The sequence below is a fragment of the Phacochoerus africanus genome, chromosome 9 (assembly GCF_016906955.1).
Source record: "Phacochoerus africanus isolate WHEZ1 chromosome 9, ROS_Pafr_v1, whole genome shotgun sequence".
Classification (NCBI taxonomy): Eukaryota; Metazoa; Chordata; class Mammalia; order Artiodactyla; family Suidae; genus Phacochoerus; species Phacochoerus africanus.
The window spans coordinates 57,424,640-57,443,813 of NC_062552.1; the positions used below are offsets into that span (position 1 = coordinate 57,424,640).

Consider the following 19,174-nt stretch of genomic DNA (forward strand, 5'->3'; position numbering starts at 1 on the left):
TGTGCAATGAAGTACAAAGAATTTCAAGTGTCTGCAGATGAATAAGGGAAAACATATGGTTGATGGGGCCTGTTTTCTCTCTCCTGTCAGCTCCCACCTTTATTTTCAGCAGCCCCATCACCAGACATTTCATTTCTCAGTGGATTAAAAAATGACAACAGCGACTGATTTTCTTAACTTTTGAGTTTCCCTTGAATGCATAATCTAGTTTTTAACCATTATTCGTTATTAACAAACTCTTCCATGGAAACGTAGCTTTCATTTCTTACGTCATTCTGTTAGGCCTCCCCGCCCGACCTGGTGAGGCTTCCTCAGAGTGTGACCGGTTTCTCCTCTTTAAAATGTCAGCTGGGGCAGGAGCAGGAGAGGGCCGGCAGACCTGGGCCACGCTCTGGCCTCCACGGCCCCATGGTGAGGGCCTGAAGCTTCCTCTTGTACTTACTTGCCTCGTCCCAGGGCAGCTGCGTGTCTTTCTCCCTAAGTTCTCTTAAGGTCTCGATGTCAGGGAATGCCATTCCAGCTCCCTTGAGTCAGGACCTGTCCTCTTGCTTGTGTTTTCTCAGACCTGCTCCTCACCTTTCTTGTTTCTCATTCCCGACAGCTCTGCTTTCTTTGAGCCACGTCCACGCATGTCACAGCAAAACTTCTGCCAAGATGGTTGATTGTTTTCCTTTTTCTTAGGCCTTAAGTGAGTGAGTGTTTCTAAAGCAGCCATTGGCTACTGGCCCATCGTCCTTCTTTAGGTTGGAAAATTTTCAAGGTTGAGAATTTGTTCATTTTTATATATGCAGAGATGATTTTCTTTCTTAATTGAGTGAAATGTACAATCCTAAGTGTACCATTTAATGAGTTTTGACAAATTCATATCCTGATGAAGCTGACGTGCTAGTCAAGATGTAGAATGTTTCCATCACTCAAGGAGGTTCCCTCGTGCCCTCCTCTGCCGCTCCTTAGCTGCCACAGGAAACCCCAGTCCCATTTCAGTGACCAGAGATTCGTTTGGCCTGTTGTTGAATGTCATATAAATGGAATCATTCAGTATATACTCTGTATGCATTGGCTTTTTCACTCAGCTTTTTTTTCTTAACCTCATGAATATTTTTGAGATTCATTTATGTTATTTTGTCCACCAGTAATTCATTTTAAAAAATTCTGGGGTAGTATTCTGTGACCTAATTTGAATTAACTTTTGTGTATGGTAGAGGTAGGCTCAAGGTTAATTTCTTTTTCTTCATATGTTTGTCTAGTTCTTCCATCACCATTTGTTGAATACTTTGCATTCTTATTAAGTTTTTTCAGCACCTTTGTCAAAATTAATTGACTGTGCGTGTGGATCTGTTTCTGGGTTTCATTCCGTTCCATTGATTTAATTTGTGTATCCTTAAGCCAATGCTATTTTACTGTAGGTCTTGATGTTTTTTTAAAAAATTGCTTTGATTATCTAGGTCCTTTGCATTTGCACAAATATTTTGGAATCATCCTGTCAATTTCTAGAAAAAGCTATTGGGATTTAATTTACATTATCTTGAGGCCTGCTACAGACAAAAAAAATGTTTTTATGTTTTGGTATTTTTTGTAGAGGGAGGCCTCATAATAAACTTGGAAATTTTATTTTGATGTTTTAAATTAAGAATATATTATGTGGCGTTTGATTTGATTCTGAAATTTTCTGAGTATTTTTTTTTCATTTTGTTCTATCCTTGGTTCCTAAAAGGCTTAACCCTTTTGTTTTGTTTTACTAGTAATAGTCATTTATTGTTTAAAAAAGGGAAAGAAAAATTAGAAGATAAACACAAAAGAAAATACTTAAGCAATTTTAAGCTTAAAATAACGATTAATGTTATGACACATAACCTAGGCTTTTAGTACTATACATAGCTGTATGTATATGTGTGTATATGTATATATGTGGGTATGTATATACATGTATGTATATATTAAAATACAATTTTCAATGAATTTGTAATCTACTATATTTGTTTCAGTCTGCTAAGGCTGCCATAATAAAATGTTATAGATGGGGTGGCTTAAACAACAGAAATTTATTTTCCCACATTTCCAGTGTCTGAAAGTCCAAGGTTTTGGCAGGTTTGCTTCCTCCTGAGGCTTTTTCCTTTGGCTTATTTACAACCACCTTGTCTTCTCACTGGGTCCTTATATGGTCTTTTCTCTTTATTCTATGTCATCTCTGTTGTTTCTTCCTCCTCTTGAAAGGACAGCAATCACTTGGATTGGGCCCCCACCCTTATGACCTCATTTAACTTCTTTATTTAAGAAGCCTTATCTCCAAATACAGTCGCTGTACACATAGACACAGTTTATGTAATTGTTACATGCTTTTATGACACATTTTTTTCAAGTAGATTTGCTGTGAAGATGTGTTTTCTATCCCCCCCACAACTTTTTGTTTAGAAAGACTTCAGCTCTATAGAAAAGTTGAAAGAATGATAAACACATACCTTTCATCTGGATTTACCAGTTTAAAAAATTTTGCAACATGTGTTTTTTCTGTCTTTGTTTATAAAAATATTTCTTTCTGAACCATTTGAAAGTAAATTTTAGGCATCATGACACTTAATACCCCTAAAAATTGGAAAGCTGAGAAACTTTTACTCAGATAGTGGCTATTAGCTTATTGATTAGGACAGTGACCTAAACTTTAGTTATCTAGGTGGGGCTGGGTAATTTACACCTGGTGAAACTTCTGTTTTTATTGAATCTGTCACAAAACTGCTTACCTTTTTTCCTAGTGACACCAATGGGATCAAGTAGCAATCGACCTCAGGAAATAGAAATTGGAGAATCTGGTTTTGCTCTCTTATTCCCTCAAATTGAAGGAATAAAAATACAACCCTTTCATTTTATTAAGGATCCAAAGAAACTAACACTAGAAAGGCAACAGCTCACTGAAGTAGGTAAGTCATTATTTACCGGTAATTGCCTGCCTTGATTGGTTTTGTTTGTTCTTTTGAGAGAGTCTGAATTAAGTACACATTATTGGATATGTGGATAATTCAAACTGGTGCTTAACAGAGGCTAGTGCAGTACATTTTTGGTTGAATAGATTTATATTTTAAATTATTTTACTTATGTTAAAGCCTGAGAGAACCAGAGATGAAGAATTATCTATAAATACTCTGTGGATAATAAACTTATATTTAATTCTGAATTTTGAGGGACTTCTTCCTCTTTGAACATTTTCTTATCATTTTGCCCTTTGTTTTTGAAAGTTGAAAAGTTTGTTTTATTTCTCTTTCATGTTAGTAATAAGCATTTATCGTACAAATAAAAAGAAAATTTAGAAGGTAACAGGTGAGTTCTGTGTTGATTAATTAGAAAATGGGGATAAGTGTAATGAATTTGATAAGTTTTAGAAATAACCTAAGTTAAGGCAGATTAAGCAAACAAAGGTTTACTTGCATAATATCAGGCAGGAAGCTTGGCTCGAGCACACAGGTCATGCATGAGACGTGACTTTGAAGAGGTAAAAGGTTGGCTCAGTTTTCTAACTGCTGATGAGAAAGCTGAATTTAATACAGCAGGCAACAAACCATTTATTCAAACAAAGCAGTGTTAAGGCCCTTCGTCTACATCTGCAGGTAAACTGGGGTTAACTCATTAGAGGCGCTTGTTTGGCCTTTGGCTCCCTCCTTTTGCCAAAGGTCATATGGCCAAGCCTCCTCTGTGCTGTCCTTTTTGTCTAGAAGTAGCTGTGGCACCTCCTGGGCGTGCTCTCTCCTCTGTCCACGGCATCCCAGGGAGTCCAGGGTTGAGGTCCTCGTGGCAGCACTGCTTACAGCTAGAAGCCTAGTTTTGTCCATTTACAAGAAAGACTCCCATATCTTAAGCGGAAGAAACCATCTATTTTTGACAAGACAGTTATTAGATTTGTTTTAGATCTTGTTTACATTATAGAGCTAAGTACAGGAATCAGAAAACCGAAAGGAAAGGCAGCCCTGTGTTTTTCTGCTCTGTGAAGCGTTTTTATCAGTAGCCTTTTCCTGAGCTGTTTGCCATCAACACTTTCGGCTTATTCCAAGGCATTGTTTTCATCTTGTTCATGGCCTTCTGGAAACAGAGGCTTTGCCTAGATTGAGATGATAATCTCTGTTCTTTCCCATACTGTTTTCTGTACTTCTTAATTTGGACTGCTGTGTTTTACGTGGGCAAGAAGGTGGAGGCATTTGAGGTGGATGGGGAGGGAGCGGTGGGAGGCTGTGATATGAGACACACCTTCTCCACAGAGTCCCAGCCTGTGCTCCTGAACCAGACACCCAGAGCAGCTTTTCTCATGTATGGTGACAGTGGAGAGCACCTGTACCTGTAGTGTCCCTCAGGCTCGGCTGGAGAGAGTAGTGGTTCAGGTGTTGCCAGCCATACAGCCTCTGTTGCATCTGTTCACCTCTGCCAGTGGAGCCCAGAAGCTGTAGACAGCCCATGAAAAATGGCCATGTGCCAATAAAGCTATTGACAGAAGCAGGGAGGCCGAATGTGGCCACAGGGCTGTGGTTTGCCTTTCCCTGCATTGTAGACTCGGCTGCACTGACTAGAAGGTGCTGTGTGACAGCCCCGGGAGCAAACTGAGCAGCTCAGCCTGCTGTGAATAGGCGGTGCCTCGGCAGGCAAGGGCCTTGTGTTGGTACTGGCGTTCTTCCAGGCCTCGTGTCTGGGGGATGTTGTCATCAGACCCAGCATCCTTACATACAGTCTTATACACACACATATTGGGTTACATTCTTTTTTGTGGGCTTACCAGAATGGTGCATTCTAAGCTCTGCGTGCTGTCTTGTGTTAAAAATGGTCTCTGGAGTGAAACATATACACGCACAGACAGGCCAACTTCAGAAACGTCATGTGCGTGTCACACGCCAGTCACTGTACCTGTGGGGCTCTGGAGGTACTTGTTGGGGACACACTGTCCTACTCCTAGAGCTTCGGTCTTAGCAAGATAGACTGACTTTGGACACTACCAAAGGTGTGTTAGTGTTGCCAGGTAGAAGCAGAGGTGCAAGGAAACCTAACCATGGGACTTAATCTACTCTGGGGTGTTGGGAAATTGATGTTTGGACAGAGCCCTGAGTAGCAGTGCACTAGAGTCGGGGGAGGACCCTCAGGAGGATTGTGCTAGTGACTGTTCTTTCCAGGTCGACAGAAACAGAGCAAGGTACCCAAGAGATCAAAGAACAGGAAATAGAAAGGGCCTGGTAACTGACCTTCGTAATTTAGATGCTGTGGATTCAGGGGCTCATTGGCGAAGCGTAAAGCAGCCCAGTGTGTCTGGAGAACAGTGAGAGCACCAAGGGAAGTGTGACAGAGCAGGGAGCCAAGCTGGGGCCGGATCTGCCTTCTCGGACACAGTAGGGTTTTTACACATTTAAGGGGATTGGGAAGCCAGGATTCTAAACAATGGAGCCACACCATCAGAGAGGTCATTTGGAAATGCCCCTCTGGCTGTGGGTGTGGTGATGGGTTTGGAGGAACAGAGAGGATGCAGGGAAAACAGGGGGTTGTGGCTTTGGTGTGTGGAGCTAGATGACATTTCCAGGTGGAAGCCACAGGATCGGAGTGGCGGGGGTTGAGAGGGAGGGCGATGACAGCATCGTCAGCCAGGTTTCTGCCAGCGCAGGTACGTGGTGCCTTCTCCTGAGGTCAGGAATGGACGAGGCATGGGTTAGAGGAATCAGATGATCAGTTCTGCGCTGGACATGAAATTGAGGTGGGAACGTTGATCAAACAGTTGAATGTATGGACCTGGAGCTTAGGAGATTGGTCTGGACCAAAGATAGGCATTTAGGAATCATCAGGTAATTAATGGTGATTTCAGTTCTTTTCGTTCAGAAAAAGGAACCGGCTCCTTGTGGGGGGAGGGGTAGGCTCACCAGCTGACGTTGCTTGTCCAGGGTTCACGCTGACACGATGCCATCACATCCCTCCCTTGGGCTTATGTTGAAGACGTTATTGAAACTCCTCAGTAAGGAAGCTCTTTGATAATTACCGAAGTTTTCTTTTAACAGCTCATTTCTAAATAAAAATCTCGCATGGCACCAGCATAAAAATGAAGCAGATAGAGCAGAGCTGCCTCCCTGGGCAGCAGTGGGGCCTCGAACTCGGCAGAGCACAGTTTGTAATGGAGGGGAGGAGCCTCCCGCCTGGAAGATGGTCTCCCTTGTCCCTTAAAGGCTTTGCGTTACCTAGTTAAGCGGCTCTGGCGTCAAAGCAGCGCATGGCCTCCCCTGACCTGTCCTACAAACAGCACAGCTGGAGACAGCAGCTGCAGGACGCTGATGACTCAGGGTGTGCCTGAGCTCGAGAGCCAGGGCTTCTTTTCCTCCTTGGAGGACCCATGAGGGTGGGTACCCAGCATAGCAGACACCTTCTCCCCACCTGTGATGTCCTGTCTCTGTCTGATGTTCTCCTGAGGAAAGCTCAAACTCACAACATGCCCCTTGGAGCACAGTGATTTTCTAGGTTTCACTTGTAGAGATTGACATTAGAAAAGATCTTCCACTGATTTTTACATTTTACAGAAATGAGAGCAAGTATGGGGCATCCTCAAGCATTTTGGTCTTGGAAGGAGAGGAGTGGACGTGTCTGTTTCCCAGAATCCAGTGGGTTGGGGCAGCCTCTTGTGGAGTGTGTGTTTCTTCCTGCTTATCTGGTCTGAGTTAGGTCCTGTGATAAGGGATACAGTTTGCGTGCTCTAGTGTGAATTCTGAGGACATATAATCCTCATAGGCTAAGCAGTACGTAATGTGTTGTTATGGGCATTTAGCAAGTTAATGTCTGTAAAGTGCTTGGAACAGTGCCTGGCACAAGTGCTGCTTCATGTCACATTGGTGATCTCAGAATATGGTGGATTGTTTGGGTCCTTTGATGACTACTCTGCCAGCAGCTGAGAGCAGTAAAAGCTAAATTTTAATTATTTTGTTGAGTCAGATTCCAGAAAAAATTTGAGAGGCTAAGGTATTTTTCTTTTTTATGGCTGCACCTGTGGCCTATGGAAGTTCCCAGGCTAGGGGTCGAATCGGAGCTACGGCTGCTGGCCTGTACTACAGCCATGGCAATGCCAGATCTGAGCCATGTCTGCAACCTACACTACAGCTGAAGGCAACACTAGATCCTTAACCCACTGATTGAGGCCAGGGATCGAACCCTCATCCTCATGGACACTATATTGGGTTCTTAACCTGCTGAGGCACAATGGCAACTCAAGGCTAAGTTTTTAAATTATCTGGAGATATCTCAGAGAATCTTAAGGGGGCCACAGGCAGTGATCAGGTTAGAGGCAGAGAAAAATGGTGTTAAAACTTAAGTGACAGAACTTGCTCTGCTTTAGAAGCTGCCCAGCCCTAGACAAAGCATAAGTGACAGAAAGGCAGTGTCAAAGTTTTGTTAGGCTTTCCTGCCCTTTGTGGTAGACCTCACTCAGCTTCAGAAGCAGAGAGCTAGGAAATGCCAGCTTCGGGGCCTTGTGGCCCCAGGTCAGGGTGGCGGCAGGATACAGCCCCTGGGCCACAGGCTAATGTTCAGGGAGCTGACTCCTATGGCGCTTCTTTTTTTCTTCTTTTTTTAATCCCTTACCATGTACACAAAGTGACAACAGCTTCTTACTGTACAACATCAGAGGGATATTTGGACAAGGCGCATCTCAAAAAGCATGACGGCTTCATGAAAGCCACAGCAGCACAGGTGACCCCCAGACAGTTTGGAGGATAGGAGCCATGGCTTCTTTCTTCTTCCTCTAAACTTGATATTTACTTTAGATGCATTTGATTCAAGGGGAAATAGTTCCTTGAGCGTTGTCATTTCATCACTTGCTAACTTGTGCAACTCGTGGTTGTTGCCCTCAGTTTAGCCAGAACGTGTCTGGATAGCCATTGAGCTCTTGCTGGAGGCCAGGCATGGTGCAGGGTTGGATGCTTCTTATTTAATCATCACAGCCATCCTTGAGACTTGCTCCTGCCCTGGTTCTAGAGGAGGAGAATGTCCTTGGAGAAGTCAAGTCACCTGCTCCATCAGAAAGCTGCAAGGGGTTGCCCCTGAGTTCTGACCAAGGTCTGACTCCAAAAGCCATGTCCTTCTGTGCTTACTTCATATTTACATGTTTAGTGTTAAAAAGATGGGTATGAAGGTACAGGGAAGGAAGTTCTGCTCAAAGTATGGTTGCGGGGAAGGAAGAGCCCAGCTTCTGTCCATGAACTGTTCGTGAGAGCTATTAGCCTCTCATTTCAAGTAGACATTTTCTTTCAGGTAGGTTTTCTATATGGGCTTAAATTACATCACTTTCAAGTAGATCATAAAACACCTGTCTTCAGAGAGGCAGCTCTGAAAAGACTAGAAATCGGAACATGCAGTCCTGAAGTCCTCAAGCAGTCCCAGCCTGTCTTTGGAATAGTTCTTCATGGTTGACTTTTGTGAATCTAATGGTGGTCTTGGTGTCTAGATTTGATTTGATTTGATTTGATTTATTTTTCCTTTTAACCTTCCAGTTTGATCATAGCTGTAATGAATTTATTTGAAAGCAAATGTAGGGCACCTTACAAAGGATACACAGAGTAGCAGAGGGGCACTGGAGGAGGACTGTGGTGCAGCTGGGGTGGAGGGCGGTGCACTAAATGCAGGCCTAGAGTTGGGCCACAGGGCTGGCTCGGCCAGGGCAGAGGCAACATGGCTCTTCCTTGTTTTCTGGGAACTGAGCTAAATTCTAGTGGGTCCTTATAGTAAGTTGCTTGAGTTATTCAAGCTGCTTCTTACGATGTCACTCTGTGAACACCAGTGGCATCACCCCAAATACGACTCCCTTAAAATCAGAGCAGTTGTAGGATCTAAACCAGTGAGGTCTGCTTACTGAGCTTCCTGTGTAACCTTAAGAATGTTTACAGCTGCCAAGGGGATGGATGGCCCTGAGCACTTTTGTCACTTAGATATCCCCGCTGGATTGCAAGTGACAGGACTTGGAGAGTGCACCTTTTCATAGTTGACTGGTTGAGTTCAGTCATCTGCCAGCAAGCAGCAGAGCTGGGAATATGGCTGGTGTGCTTTCTTGAAATTGAAGATCCTGTGGTACTTGCACTGTGTAGAGGGGCCCCCCCATCCCCGTTTCCCCACAGAGGCAAGACTGAAGGCAGTGCCAGGATTGACCTCAACCTGAGCTGAGTGATCATTTTCTTAGGCGGATGTATCTTAGGCCTCTCGATTTTGATTGGCAAGGAGTTTGGGTTGTGCTTCCGTCTGGTGCACAATAGGGACCCCTCTGGTCTGTCAGGCAGCCAGCCTGGGCGAAGGCAGATATGTCTTCTCAGTTGGGTGCGAGGAAGTGAGTCTGGCTTCTGGGTTCCGCTGTAGAACAATGCCACTGCAGGAAACTGTGGAAAGCCCTGCGTATGTGTTAGAAGAATGAGGGTGGTGCCTGTAGAGTGTTGAGATGAAAATGTTTGGTACGTGATTGTGAAAGAGCTGTTTTCTAGAGCTTAGAAAACAGTAGGAAAGGTAGAGATTGAGAAGTCTAGGTTTCTTAAACTTAAGACCGAGAGTTAGGAGGTGTAGGTCTTAATCTAGAGTCTGCCAAGATATTGCCCTGGGCCAGTCACTTTTCTGGGATTAAAAGCCCTTATTTGTAAAATAAGGGTAGACTTTGGTTTCATTGGCCTCTTCCGACTCTGAAAATTCATTCTGAAAAAGAAAAAATTCTCTCAAAATTTGCTGGTTTGGTCTGTGTGGAGATAAAGACTCTAGTATTGGTCTAGGGTATGCGGTGTCTTAAAAGTACTGTGTGTGTGTACTGATAACTTTTACTCTCCCAATCAGTGATTACCTTGCAGAGAATTCGAAGTGGACCAGAGGCAGTCTCCCCAGATAAATCATTATTTGGTGTTAGGAATTGGTCATTCACCTCTACCCCACCTGAGTTTCCTTAAGTGAGCCTTATATCTGGTAACCCCTACCTAACCTCTGTGAAGATGGAAGTCATGTGGCTGAGTCATTGGAAACCTGAGGGTGGGTGGGTGAGGTGGTTTTTGTTTTCCTGCTCCGAAACCATCTGTTTGGTAATGCTGGCAAATTTCAAGTTGATAGTGTATACACTAGGCGTTAGAGGCACAGGTGAGCCTGGGAGCTTGAGAGGGGAGTGCTGGCGTTCAGCCTGCCTCCTGATGGACTATGCTGCCCTCTAGTGGTAGCTGCTTTTCATCTGTATGCTGCAGAAATGAGTTATTTCCCTGCTTTGGAATGAGTTGCCAATGGTTAATCTCCTTTCACTTCTATTCCCTTTCCTGGAAAATGTGGATAAGGCCTGTATTTTAATGGTATTAAATGGTATTAGTTTGCTAAGGCGGCTGTAACAAATTGCCACAAACTTCGGTAGCTTAAAACAACATTTATTCTGTCCCAGTATAGAAGGTCCCACAAGTTTGGAGCCAGGGTGTGGATGGGGCTGCTCTAGGGGTGAATCTGTTCTTGGTCTCTTCTGCCTTCTGGTGGCCAATGATATTCCACATGGGTGCATCATTCCAGTTGGTGCTTCTCTGGTCACATTCCGTCTTCTGTCTCTGTTTCTCTTATAAGGATACTTGTATGGTATTTAGGGCTCATCTAGATAATCCAGACAGTCTCATCTCAACATCCTTAATTACATCTGCAAAGAGCCTTTTTTTCCAAGTTAGGTCACATTCTTTGCTTCCAGGGATTTGTATGGGTATATCTTTTGGGGGACCACATTTGACCCACTACAGGTGGTTAGTGCCTTTTCTCTCCATTTCCGCTGGATATTTAAATTCCCACTGCATCCAACTCTGTTCTTTGTAAACAAGTGTTCCCTTTGATTCCAGGTGGTAGCCTGTGTGGAGGTGGCTTGCACCAAGGTCCACTAAGGATGCTGCTCCGTTACTCCTTATTTGTGTTGAGTGCTGACTGTGTTATTTTCAAACAGCCATTTCGGTTTTTTAATGACAAAAAATTAATTACAGCAGAGGTTTTGAGGAATGTTAAAGTCTGTGCAAAAAAGAAAAGACTTGATAGCTTAAGCACTAAATTGCACTTAACTAGGAATGTAAGACAGCGGTAACATTGCATTTTGCAAAAGAATAAAATTAAGAATTCCTTTTTCAGGATTTCTTTTCAAGGCTTTCTTTAATTGTTGCTCTTCATTTCTCTGCAGGTCTTTTAGATAACCCTGAGCTTCGTGTGGTCCTTGTGTTTGGCTATAACTGCTGTAAGGCAGGAGCCAGTAATTATCTGCAGCGAGTAGTCAGCACTTTCAGTGATATGAATGTCATCTTGGCTGGAGGCCAGGTGGACAACCTGGCATCGCTGACCTCTGAAAAGTATGTCTGATATGCTGCTCCCATCTGCACATTGTGGGAAATGTTCTCAGGGTTTTATTACTTTGGGTGTTTTTTTTTTTTTTTCTTAAACAGGTTTAAAGAATTGCTGAGCTAATAGTTCATTCCATTTAGCAATTGGACATAGGTTGAGGGGCTTACACCATATACTTCTGCCTACCTTAGAAAAATGACATTTATATATGTTGTCCTTTGGGAATTTATTCTTTTTTTTTTTGTCTTTTTTGTTGTTGTTATTGTTGTTGTTGTTGCTATTTCTTGGGCCGCTCCCACGGCATATGGAGGTTCCCAGGCTAGGGGTTGAATCGGAGCTGAAGCCACCGGCCTACACCAGAGCCACAGCAACGCGGGATCCAAGCCGCATCTGCAACCTACACCACAGCTCACGGCAACGCCGGATCGTTAACCCACTGAGCAAGGGCAGGGACCAAACCTGCAACCTCATGGTTCCTAGTCAGATTCGTTAACCACTGCGCCATGACGGGAACTCCGGGAATTTATTCTTAATGGGACTTAGACACCCCTCACAGTTGACTTGGAGCATTGTCTCCTGAGCTCCCTTGACAGCTCTGCGCTCTGTAACTGCAGTATGTCACTTCCTCTCTGGTTGTTTTCCTCCCCGAAAAGGAATGCGTGATCTTTATGGTAAAAATTCTCAGGGCCTCTGATACTGTGCTCAGTGTTTTGGATCATTTGAGGAGGGGCGGGATGTTGTTACTGTGGCAGTTCTCAAACCTGTTTGGCCCCCAAACCATGTTTGCCATGGAACATCTTGCAGGGCCACTAGTATTTCTTGGCACACACTTTTGGAAATACTGTGCTAGATCTTTGAAAGGCTTTTTCAATCTCAAAAATGATGCGTCTTTGGGAGTTCCCGCTGTGGCACAGCAGGATTTACTTGTCTCTGTGGCAGCTTTGGCCCGTTCCTGGCCAGGTGCATGGGTTGAGGACCTGGCGTTGCTGTAGCACGAGTCACAAGCTGCCACTAAGATTTCAGTTCGATCTCTGGCCTGGAAACTTCCATATGCCCTGGAACAGCCAAAAAAAAAAAAAAAAAGAAAAAAGAAAAAAAGATGAATCTTTTATTACTAAAGCTTTTGTTTTCAAAGATAAAAAATATTTGTCTTGGTAACCATTACTGCCTTTCCATTTCCAGTGAAAGTATGTAGTATTTTTGAGTTTGAGCTAATTAAGTGAACATAAATACCAGCTGCTTCCAAAAGCAAGAAAATGAGAACCTCCCTCTCCCCAATCTCCTGGTGTTTCCTGCAAACACTAGTATTCGTTTCTGTCTATGTTTGTGTTTGGTATTTGGATCCTAGACTGATGATGTGGAGACACTCTTAAAGGTCAGTGTCTTTAAGAGCAACTTAAATCATCTGGGGCATAATCTCCCACCTTGTAGTCGACAGCGATAGGTCAGGGAAAGCAGAGAGCTGAGTGGCGTTCCTGGAACCCGAGGAAGAAGGGAGCAAAGCCACGTGTACTGCATTCCAACCTCGGATTTCATGCTTAAATAGACCTGTAATTGTGGGTTATTTCCTCTTCTGCCCAATTTTCCTATTGTCCTCATTTTCCTTATTGTCTTTGCTTTTACTTTTAAATTACATACAGGTAGGGCAGTAGTGATTTAACATACAGTTTACCTTTGAAATGCTGGTACAGACTTCACGCACACTGTGATATCTGACGTGCTAGGCTGTTAGCATGGCCGTCTGTATATAATCTACTCTTTATACCTAATATGGGAAATATACCCTCAAAAACCATGACCTCTTACATGACACATTACTTTTCATGTGGTCTTTACACTGTGTCAGCGAGTAAGGGAAGCCATTAAGTCAGGGCTCCATTTTCATGGTGTTCAGACATGCAACCCCTCTCCACCAAAACAGGTAAATAATGCTTCTAGGCAAGGAGCCTGGTGACATGTGTTGCAGTCGTATACCAAAGAGGACATGTGATAAAGGAGTAGCAGAGGACTCCAGAGGATGGATTCTGCTTCTCAGAAACTGGGTTTGCCACTAGTTAGCCTTAAGTCACTTAGTACTTAAACTTTTTTAAATCTTAATTTCTCATTAACCCAGTGAATCTTGCCTATTTCAGAGACTCAGATATTGGTAAACCTGATAGAAATGTGTGGTACTTACTTGGTTTTCCCCCAATATGGGTGATCATCATATTATGTATAACTTTATTGATACTTTACAGCTTTTAAGTAAGCAAAAAATATTTTATTTAAAAAAGGCAAATATAAACAGAAAGAAGATTATGATTTTACCTTCAAATTAAATTCTTAGCTCAAAGCAATAAAGACACAGCAATGAAATCTCTTTTCTTTCTTTTTTTTTTTTTGCTGTTTAGGGCTGCACCTGTGGCATATGGAGGTTCCCAGGCTAAGTATGGAAAGAGCTGCAGCTGCCAGCCTGCACCACAGCCACAGCAATGCAGGATCTGAGCCAAGTCTGTGACCTACACCACAGCTCACAGCAACACCGGATCCTTCACCCACTGTGCGAGGCCAGGTATCAAACTCACAACCTCGTGGATCCTAGTCAGGTTTTTAACCTGCTGAGCCATGATGGGAACATCCTCGAATCTCTTTTTATGGACCAGATAACATAGAGTTAAAACTTCTGGAGTTACGGGTTCTTCATAAAATTGTCCTCCATGATTTAATATTTAATATCTCTCTTTTAGAACTTGACACCTGGAGGTAGGGGAGTAAAAGTTCCAAAGATGTAAATAACACCAAAAGCTTTAATAGATTTCATTGTATATATGAATTGTAAGATTACTTTTTAAGAAGGTGAGAAAGGTAAGGATACTGTGTACCCTTCTAAAACTCATTGGATTTTAGAAATCTCCGGAGATGCATTTGCCCCTTTATAGCTGTGACTGAAGAAACTGTTGTTGACTTCTCTATAGGTCTGCCTTCCGCATTCTTTTAATGTATTCATTTCAATAGTTTAATATTTATTTTTTGCTTTTTAGGGCCGCACCTGCAGCATATAGGGGTTCCTAGGCTGGGCGTCTGTTGGAGCTGCAGCTGCCGGCCTACATCACCGCCATACCAACACGGGATCTGAGCTGCATCTGTGACCCCCACCACAGCTCATGGCAATGCCGGATCCTTAACCCACTGAGTGAGGCTAGGGATCGAATCCATGTCCTCATGGATACTAGTTGGGTTTTTAACCCGATGAGCCACGACGGGAACTCCCTCAATAGTTTAATTTTAAAAAACCCTTATTACATTCATCTGATGTGGGAGGGAAAGCCTCAGACTAACTGTAGACTAAGGCAGCACCTGCCAACCAGTCAATCAGGAGGACTTTTCTTTTATACTGTGAATTTTAATTGTGCTTTCTAATTTAATTTTCTAGGAACCCTCTGGATATTGATGCCACTGGTGTGGTGGGACTGTCGTTTAGTGGACACCGAATCCAGAGTGCCACAGTGCTTCTCAACGAGGATGTCAATGACGAGAAGACTGCTGAGGCTGCGATGCAGCGGCTCAAAGCAGCCAACATTCCAGAGCAGAACACCATTGGCTTCATGTTTGCGTGTGTTGGTAGGGGCTTTCAATACTATAGAGCCAAGGGGAATGTGGAGGCTGATGCATTTAGAAAGTTTTTTCCTAGGGTTCCTTTATTTGGCTTCTTTGGAAATGGAGAAATTGGATGTGATCGCATAGTCACTGGAAACTTTATACTGAAGAAGTGTAACAAGGTAAAGGACGATGACCTTTTTCACAGCTACACAACAATAATGGCTCTCATTCATCTTGGGTCATCTAAATAAAGCTACCTCTACAGTGGCTTTCACAATATATAACTTCCGGCTTCTGCTTTTTCTAGACAACGGAAACTTGGTGTATGTGTACTTCATACAAAAAAAAAATTATATGCATCTGTTTTGTAGCTTTGACACTCTCTAAAGACCACTTGGTAGTTTTTAAAATATTAGATGGACAACTTCGTACATAAGGTAATGCAGACCGTGAGTTGAGAGCTTTTGCATCAGGCACAAGCAAACCAGTTATGGCTCTGTTGCACCAGACTGTGGACTGTAGCTGCTGTGCAGCAGGACTGTACGGTCTTCTGCACAGGTGGACGGAAAGAGGGTTCATCAACAGGAAGGAGTTTCAAGACATTCCATGACTACCTCTGCAACGTTAGGTGATCTTTCGGCAGAATCACGAAGATGTTTTTCTCCCTTAGTAAAGGAGAAAACATACAGAGGGCTTGACAAATCTTTCTCTGTTTTACAATTATACCATTTTTTTTCAGAAGCTGTAACAAAATTATGACTGACTTTTTACATATTTGATAAATATTAAAGAACTATTTTTGTTTTCGTATGCTAAATTAAAGTAGCTTAGACAGATAAACCGCCAAGACTAACTAATCAGTATTTTATTACATTATAAGGACAACATTTTTTCCTTTTCCCTCACTAAAGAAATTGCAAGGGAAAATTTAACCTAGTTTGATGTCGCTAATTGGCAGATCACCCAATTACATCATCTTATTTTGGTTTTATACCAATAAAACAGACCTTGGAAACTCATTCAGATAGTTCTGTATGTCATTGCTTTGGGTGAGTGAATGATGTAAACTGATCCTTCAGAAAAGCAAACCCAGAATAATGGTATTTGTCAGCCAGCAAGAGCTGGCATAATTCTAGTAAAAATTTCTATATATGCAAATACTGAAATAAAATAAGTGCAGAGAACACCCATTTTCCCCCAATATCCATTCTTTCCTTCTTTCCTTTTTACATAGTTAGAAAGCCTTTGATTGGAAAATCAAATGGTGCTAGTCACCTGCACACCACACTAAAGACAGCTGCATTTCCTGGTCTCCATTGCACGTATGACTGTCCTGGCCAGTGAAATGTGAGGGCAGCGATACTGGGTCCATTAGAATACGGTGTGACTATTTTCCTGCCCTTTTTGGATCCTGTTGCCTAGAAGTGGATGTGACAGTGAGCCATCTGAGACACTAAAAAGAGGCAATGCTGTATCTGGAAGAACCACACAGAAGGATCCTGGTCACCACATAGTCCTGTTGAAGTGCCGCCCTAACTAACTTGGACTGTTTTAGAAGACAGAAGTTAACATCAGTCTTGCCTAAGCCACTTGCTTTTCCCAGGTCTTTGTAACAGGATGTCTGTGTCGGCACATTCTATCTAACACTGCAGGACGGAGGGTGTGGCACTTGGTAACAGTGATTCTAATGGGACAGTAGAAAGCTTGCAAAGTAAGTGAAATCAAATATATTAACACTGCTGCTTTTCTTTTTAATCCTTTTTTAAAGCCCATTTTTGCTCCAAAGTATTTTTTCTTCCTGTTATATAAATGATAAAAATACTTAAAAGTTTCCTTAATTTATGGTTATTCTCAATCTTAGTCACTAAAAAAGCCCAAAGAAAACTGTGCCACAGAACTTTTAATCTGTGAATATTAATATTTAGTCATTTTAATTTAGCTATTAACTCCTCTATTATTTGACATTCATACCTATTATCAAGTAGCTAATACCTCAAAATTTCAGTCCTTGGTTATGCTTATATAGCATATAAGGAAAATGCTTTGTAAATTTTCTTTGTCCTTGATATTAACCAGATTTGGTTGAACTGTAGAGGGAAGAGGATGTTGAAACCTAGAAATATGAACAAAAGGAGCCTCAGAGTTGAAATAATTATTTTTTTCAAATTAATACTCATATAAAATGTTTTGTTACTTTTTAATGGAGAGTCAGCTACAGGGTCATTTCATATAATATTTGGAGTTAATATAGGGCTCCTTTTCATGGCTGAGACTTTGGAGCTTGTTATGAACAATAAATTCATTTGGCCACAAAATTATAACTTTGGTGCAGAATAGGAAGGGGAGAAGTTGACCCACTAGAAGGAGTAGTACTGAGAACCAGTCAGTTACTACTCGTGCCTCCCCTAGGCCTTCACAGTCCATGGAAGGAGAACGGTAATTTAACCAAAGTTAAAAATAATTTATTACAGTTTTGAAAGGCTTGTCTTAAAAGAAAGCATCAAAGGAAAAATTACTGTTTCACCTAGAAAAATACTAAATTCTTAGGAATGGTAACTGTTTTAGTCATTTATGAAACTGAAAAATGATCATGTAGAAAAAATTGACATGAGCACAAAAAATAAAGATGTACCCTTAGTGTCTGAACTGCCTCCTGTCAAGTGATATGACTGATAGGATAGTTTATTTAATCAAGATGTTTAAAAATATTTATTTCCTTTATGTGCTTTCAAAGCAGCTACAGTTTTCCTGGTTAAAGTCTGCTTCAGGGAATAAACTCCTTGAAAAAACAATTAGCAATCTAAGGAAGAGGAGGGAAGCTGGGGAGTAGGACCTCAGAACAGACACCCTACAGGTTGATGTAATTAATAACCTGTGACCTAGACTGATGAAGGGCCATGTCACTATTTTCTCGACTTTGTTTAAACTTGGAGCATTGATAAATACACCAATTTTTCAACTTAGTAAGAGATGCCAGATAGCAAAAGTTTTGCCACTAATTTATACTGTAAATTTAACACAATGAACATGCAAAGAATGTAAAATAAACTTTTATAAATCAGAACTTCCTATGCATTCTGCAGAAATTTTTGAGAAAAAAATCTACTTTTGTCATTTTGTGCCCAGTCTAACGCATATTAGACTGGGCACATCATCATAAATTCAGTTTTAATGGAAACAGAAGACTCTACATCCTTTTCACTTGAAATTGATATTTTAAGTAACTGACATGGTTTTCATTTGTAGAAACAGTATGAGTTAATAACATTCATGAATTAATGAATCCTAAGATTTCAAAACATAGTAAACATTAGTAATAACATCCTTGTCAAATGAACTAATACCTATACTACATAAGGAATTTTACCAGAAAGTTATTTTAATATTCATGCCATGTAGAGAAAAATAGTGAAATACTTGCAAGACATGTTTTTATTTCATATCTGCCCTATGCCACAGTGGGGACAGGATAGAAGAATATATGCTACTTGTAGAAAACATTGGCAGAAGCCAGTAAACTTCATTGAATGTTTTGGTACTAAGAGTATATGGAGCATTTTGTTTCATAAACAGTATCTATAAAAGTTACTGTTCTCTAGTGATGGTCATCATCACAGCCAGCAAAAAAGGCAAGATAATCACAAGGAATTTGGAAAGAATATATATTCATTAATTTTAAATGCGAATGATCAGAACAAAGATAATTTTGAGACCATTTTCTTAACATTTACACAGTGCTTCCAAGCCTAACCAAAACTCAGTTGCCATACATGTAGCTAAAGCCTAGGTAGTCAGGACACTGAAATTGCAGGTAGGTATAAGCACAATTGACCTGAGTGATACCAGCAAAATGGTGAACTATGGTACTCTAAGCTTTTGTTTCTCCACAGAAACCCTAGGGAGGGGGGAAAAAAGTAGCAACTGTATGAAGCAACTTTGTTGGAGCCCTGGGAAACAGTCAGAGGTTTACAGCAACCAAGACAGTGCTCAGTGAACAACACACATCATCAGATTGGTAGGAAAGTTTTGTGACTTTTTACTCACCCTGCCCTGCCTTGCGCAGTGGTGGTTTTATTCTTAAAATGGCAGAAGCCTGGTTCCCAGTTCCTTCCCTCAAACCAGAGAAGGAAGAACAGACTTTATTTGCAAATTATTGTTTGTCTTTTCTAGTCTGTTTGGGCGCAAAGGTGCTCATCATCATTTTGCGTAACTTGGAAATTGGGCAAGAAAAAGTGGGCACCGCTTGTAAAAACTGCAAGATGACTACAGTATCACAGGCACC

At 41.8% G+C, this 19,174-nt stretch overlaps 2 protein-coding genes across 6 annotated transcripts in view; one reads left to right on the plus strand and one right to left on the minus strand.

The window, feature by feature from the left end:
* Positions 1–17,956, plus strand: part of FBXO22 (F-box protein 22) — a 34,071-nt gene extending 16,115 nt beyond the window's left edge. Inside the window, exons 5-7 of the mRNA XM_047794675.1 lie at positions 2,751–2,915; positions 11,156–11,321; positions 14,726–17,956. Coding sequence (XP_047650631.1) covers positions 2,751–2,915; positions 11,156–11,321; positions 14,726–15,143 — 749 coding nt within the window. The 3' untranslated portion in view covers positions 15,144–17,956. The remainder of the gene's footprint in view (positions 1–2,750; positions 2,916–11,155; positions 11,322–14,725) is intronic.
* The window catches only part of NRG4 (neuregulin 4), a 131,785-nt gene continuing 128,106 nt past the window's right edge, over positions 15,496–19,174 (minus strand). For 4 of the 5 annotated variants that reach the window (XM_047794677.1, XM_047794678.1, XM_047794676.1 and 1 more), the window contains one exon: positions 15,498–15,557. In XM_047794677.1, the coding sequence (XP_047650633.1) occupies positions 15,538–15,557 (20 nt within the window). In that variant the 3' untranslated portion in view covers positions 15,498–15,537. Of the gene's footprint in view, positions 15,558–19,174 lie in introns of all 5 variants that reach the window. The other variant, XR_007136893.1, reaches the window with a different exon arrangement.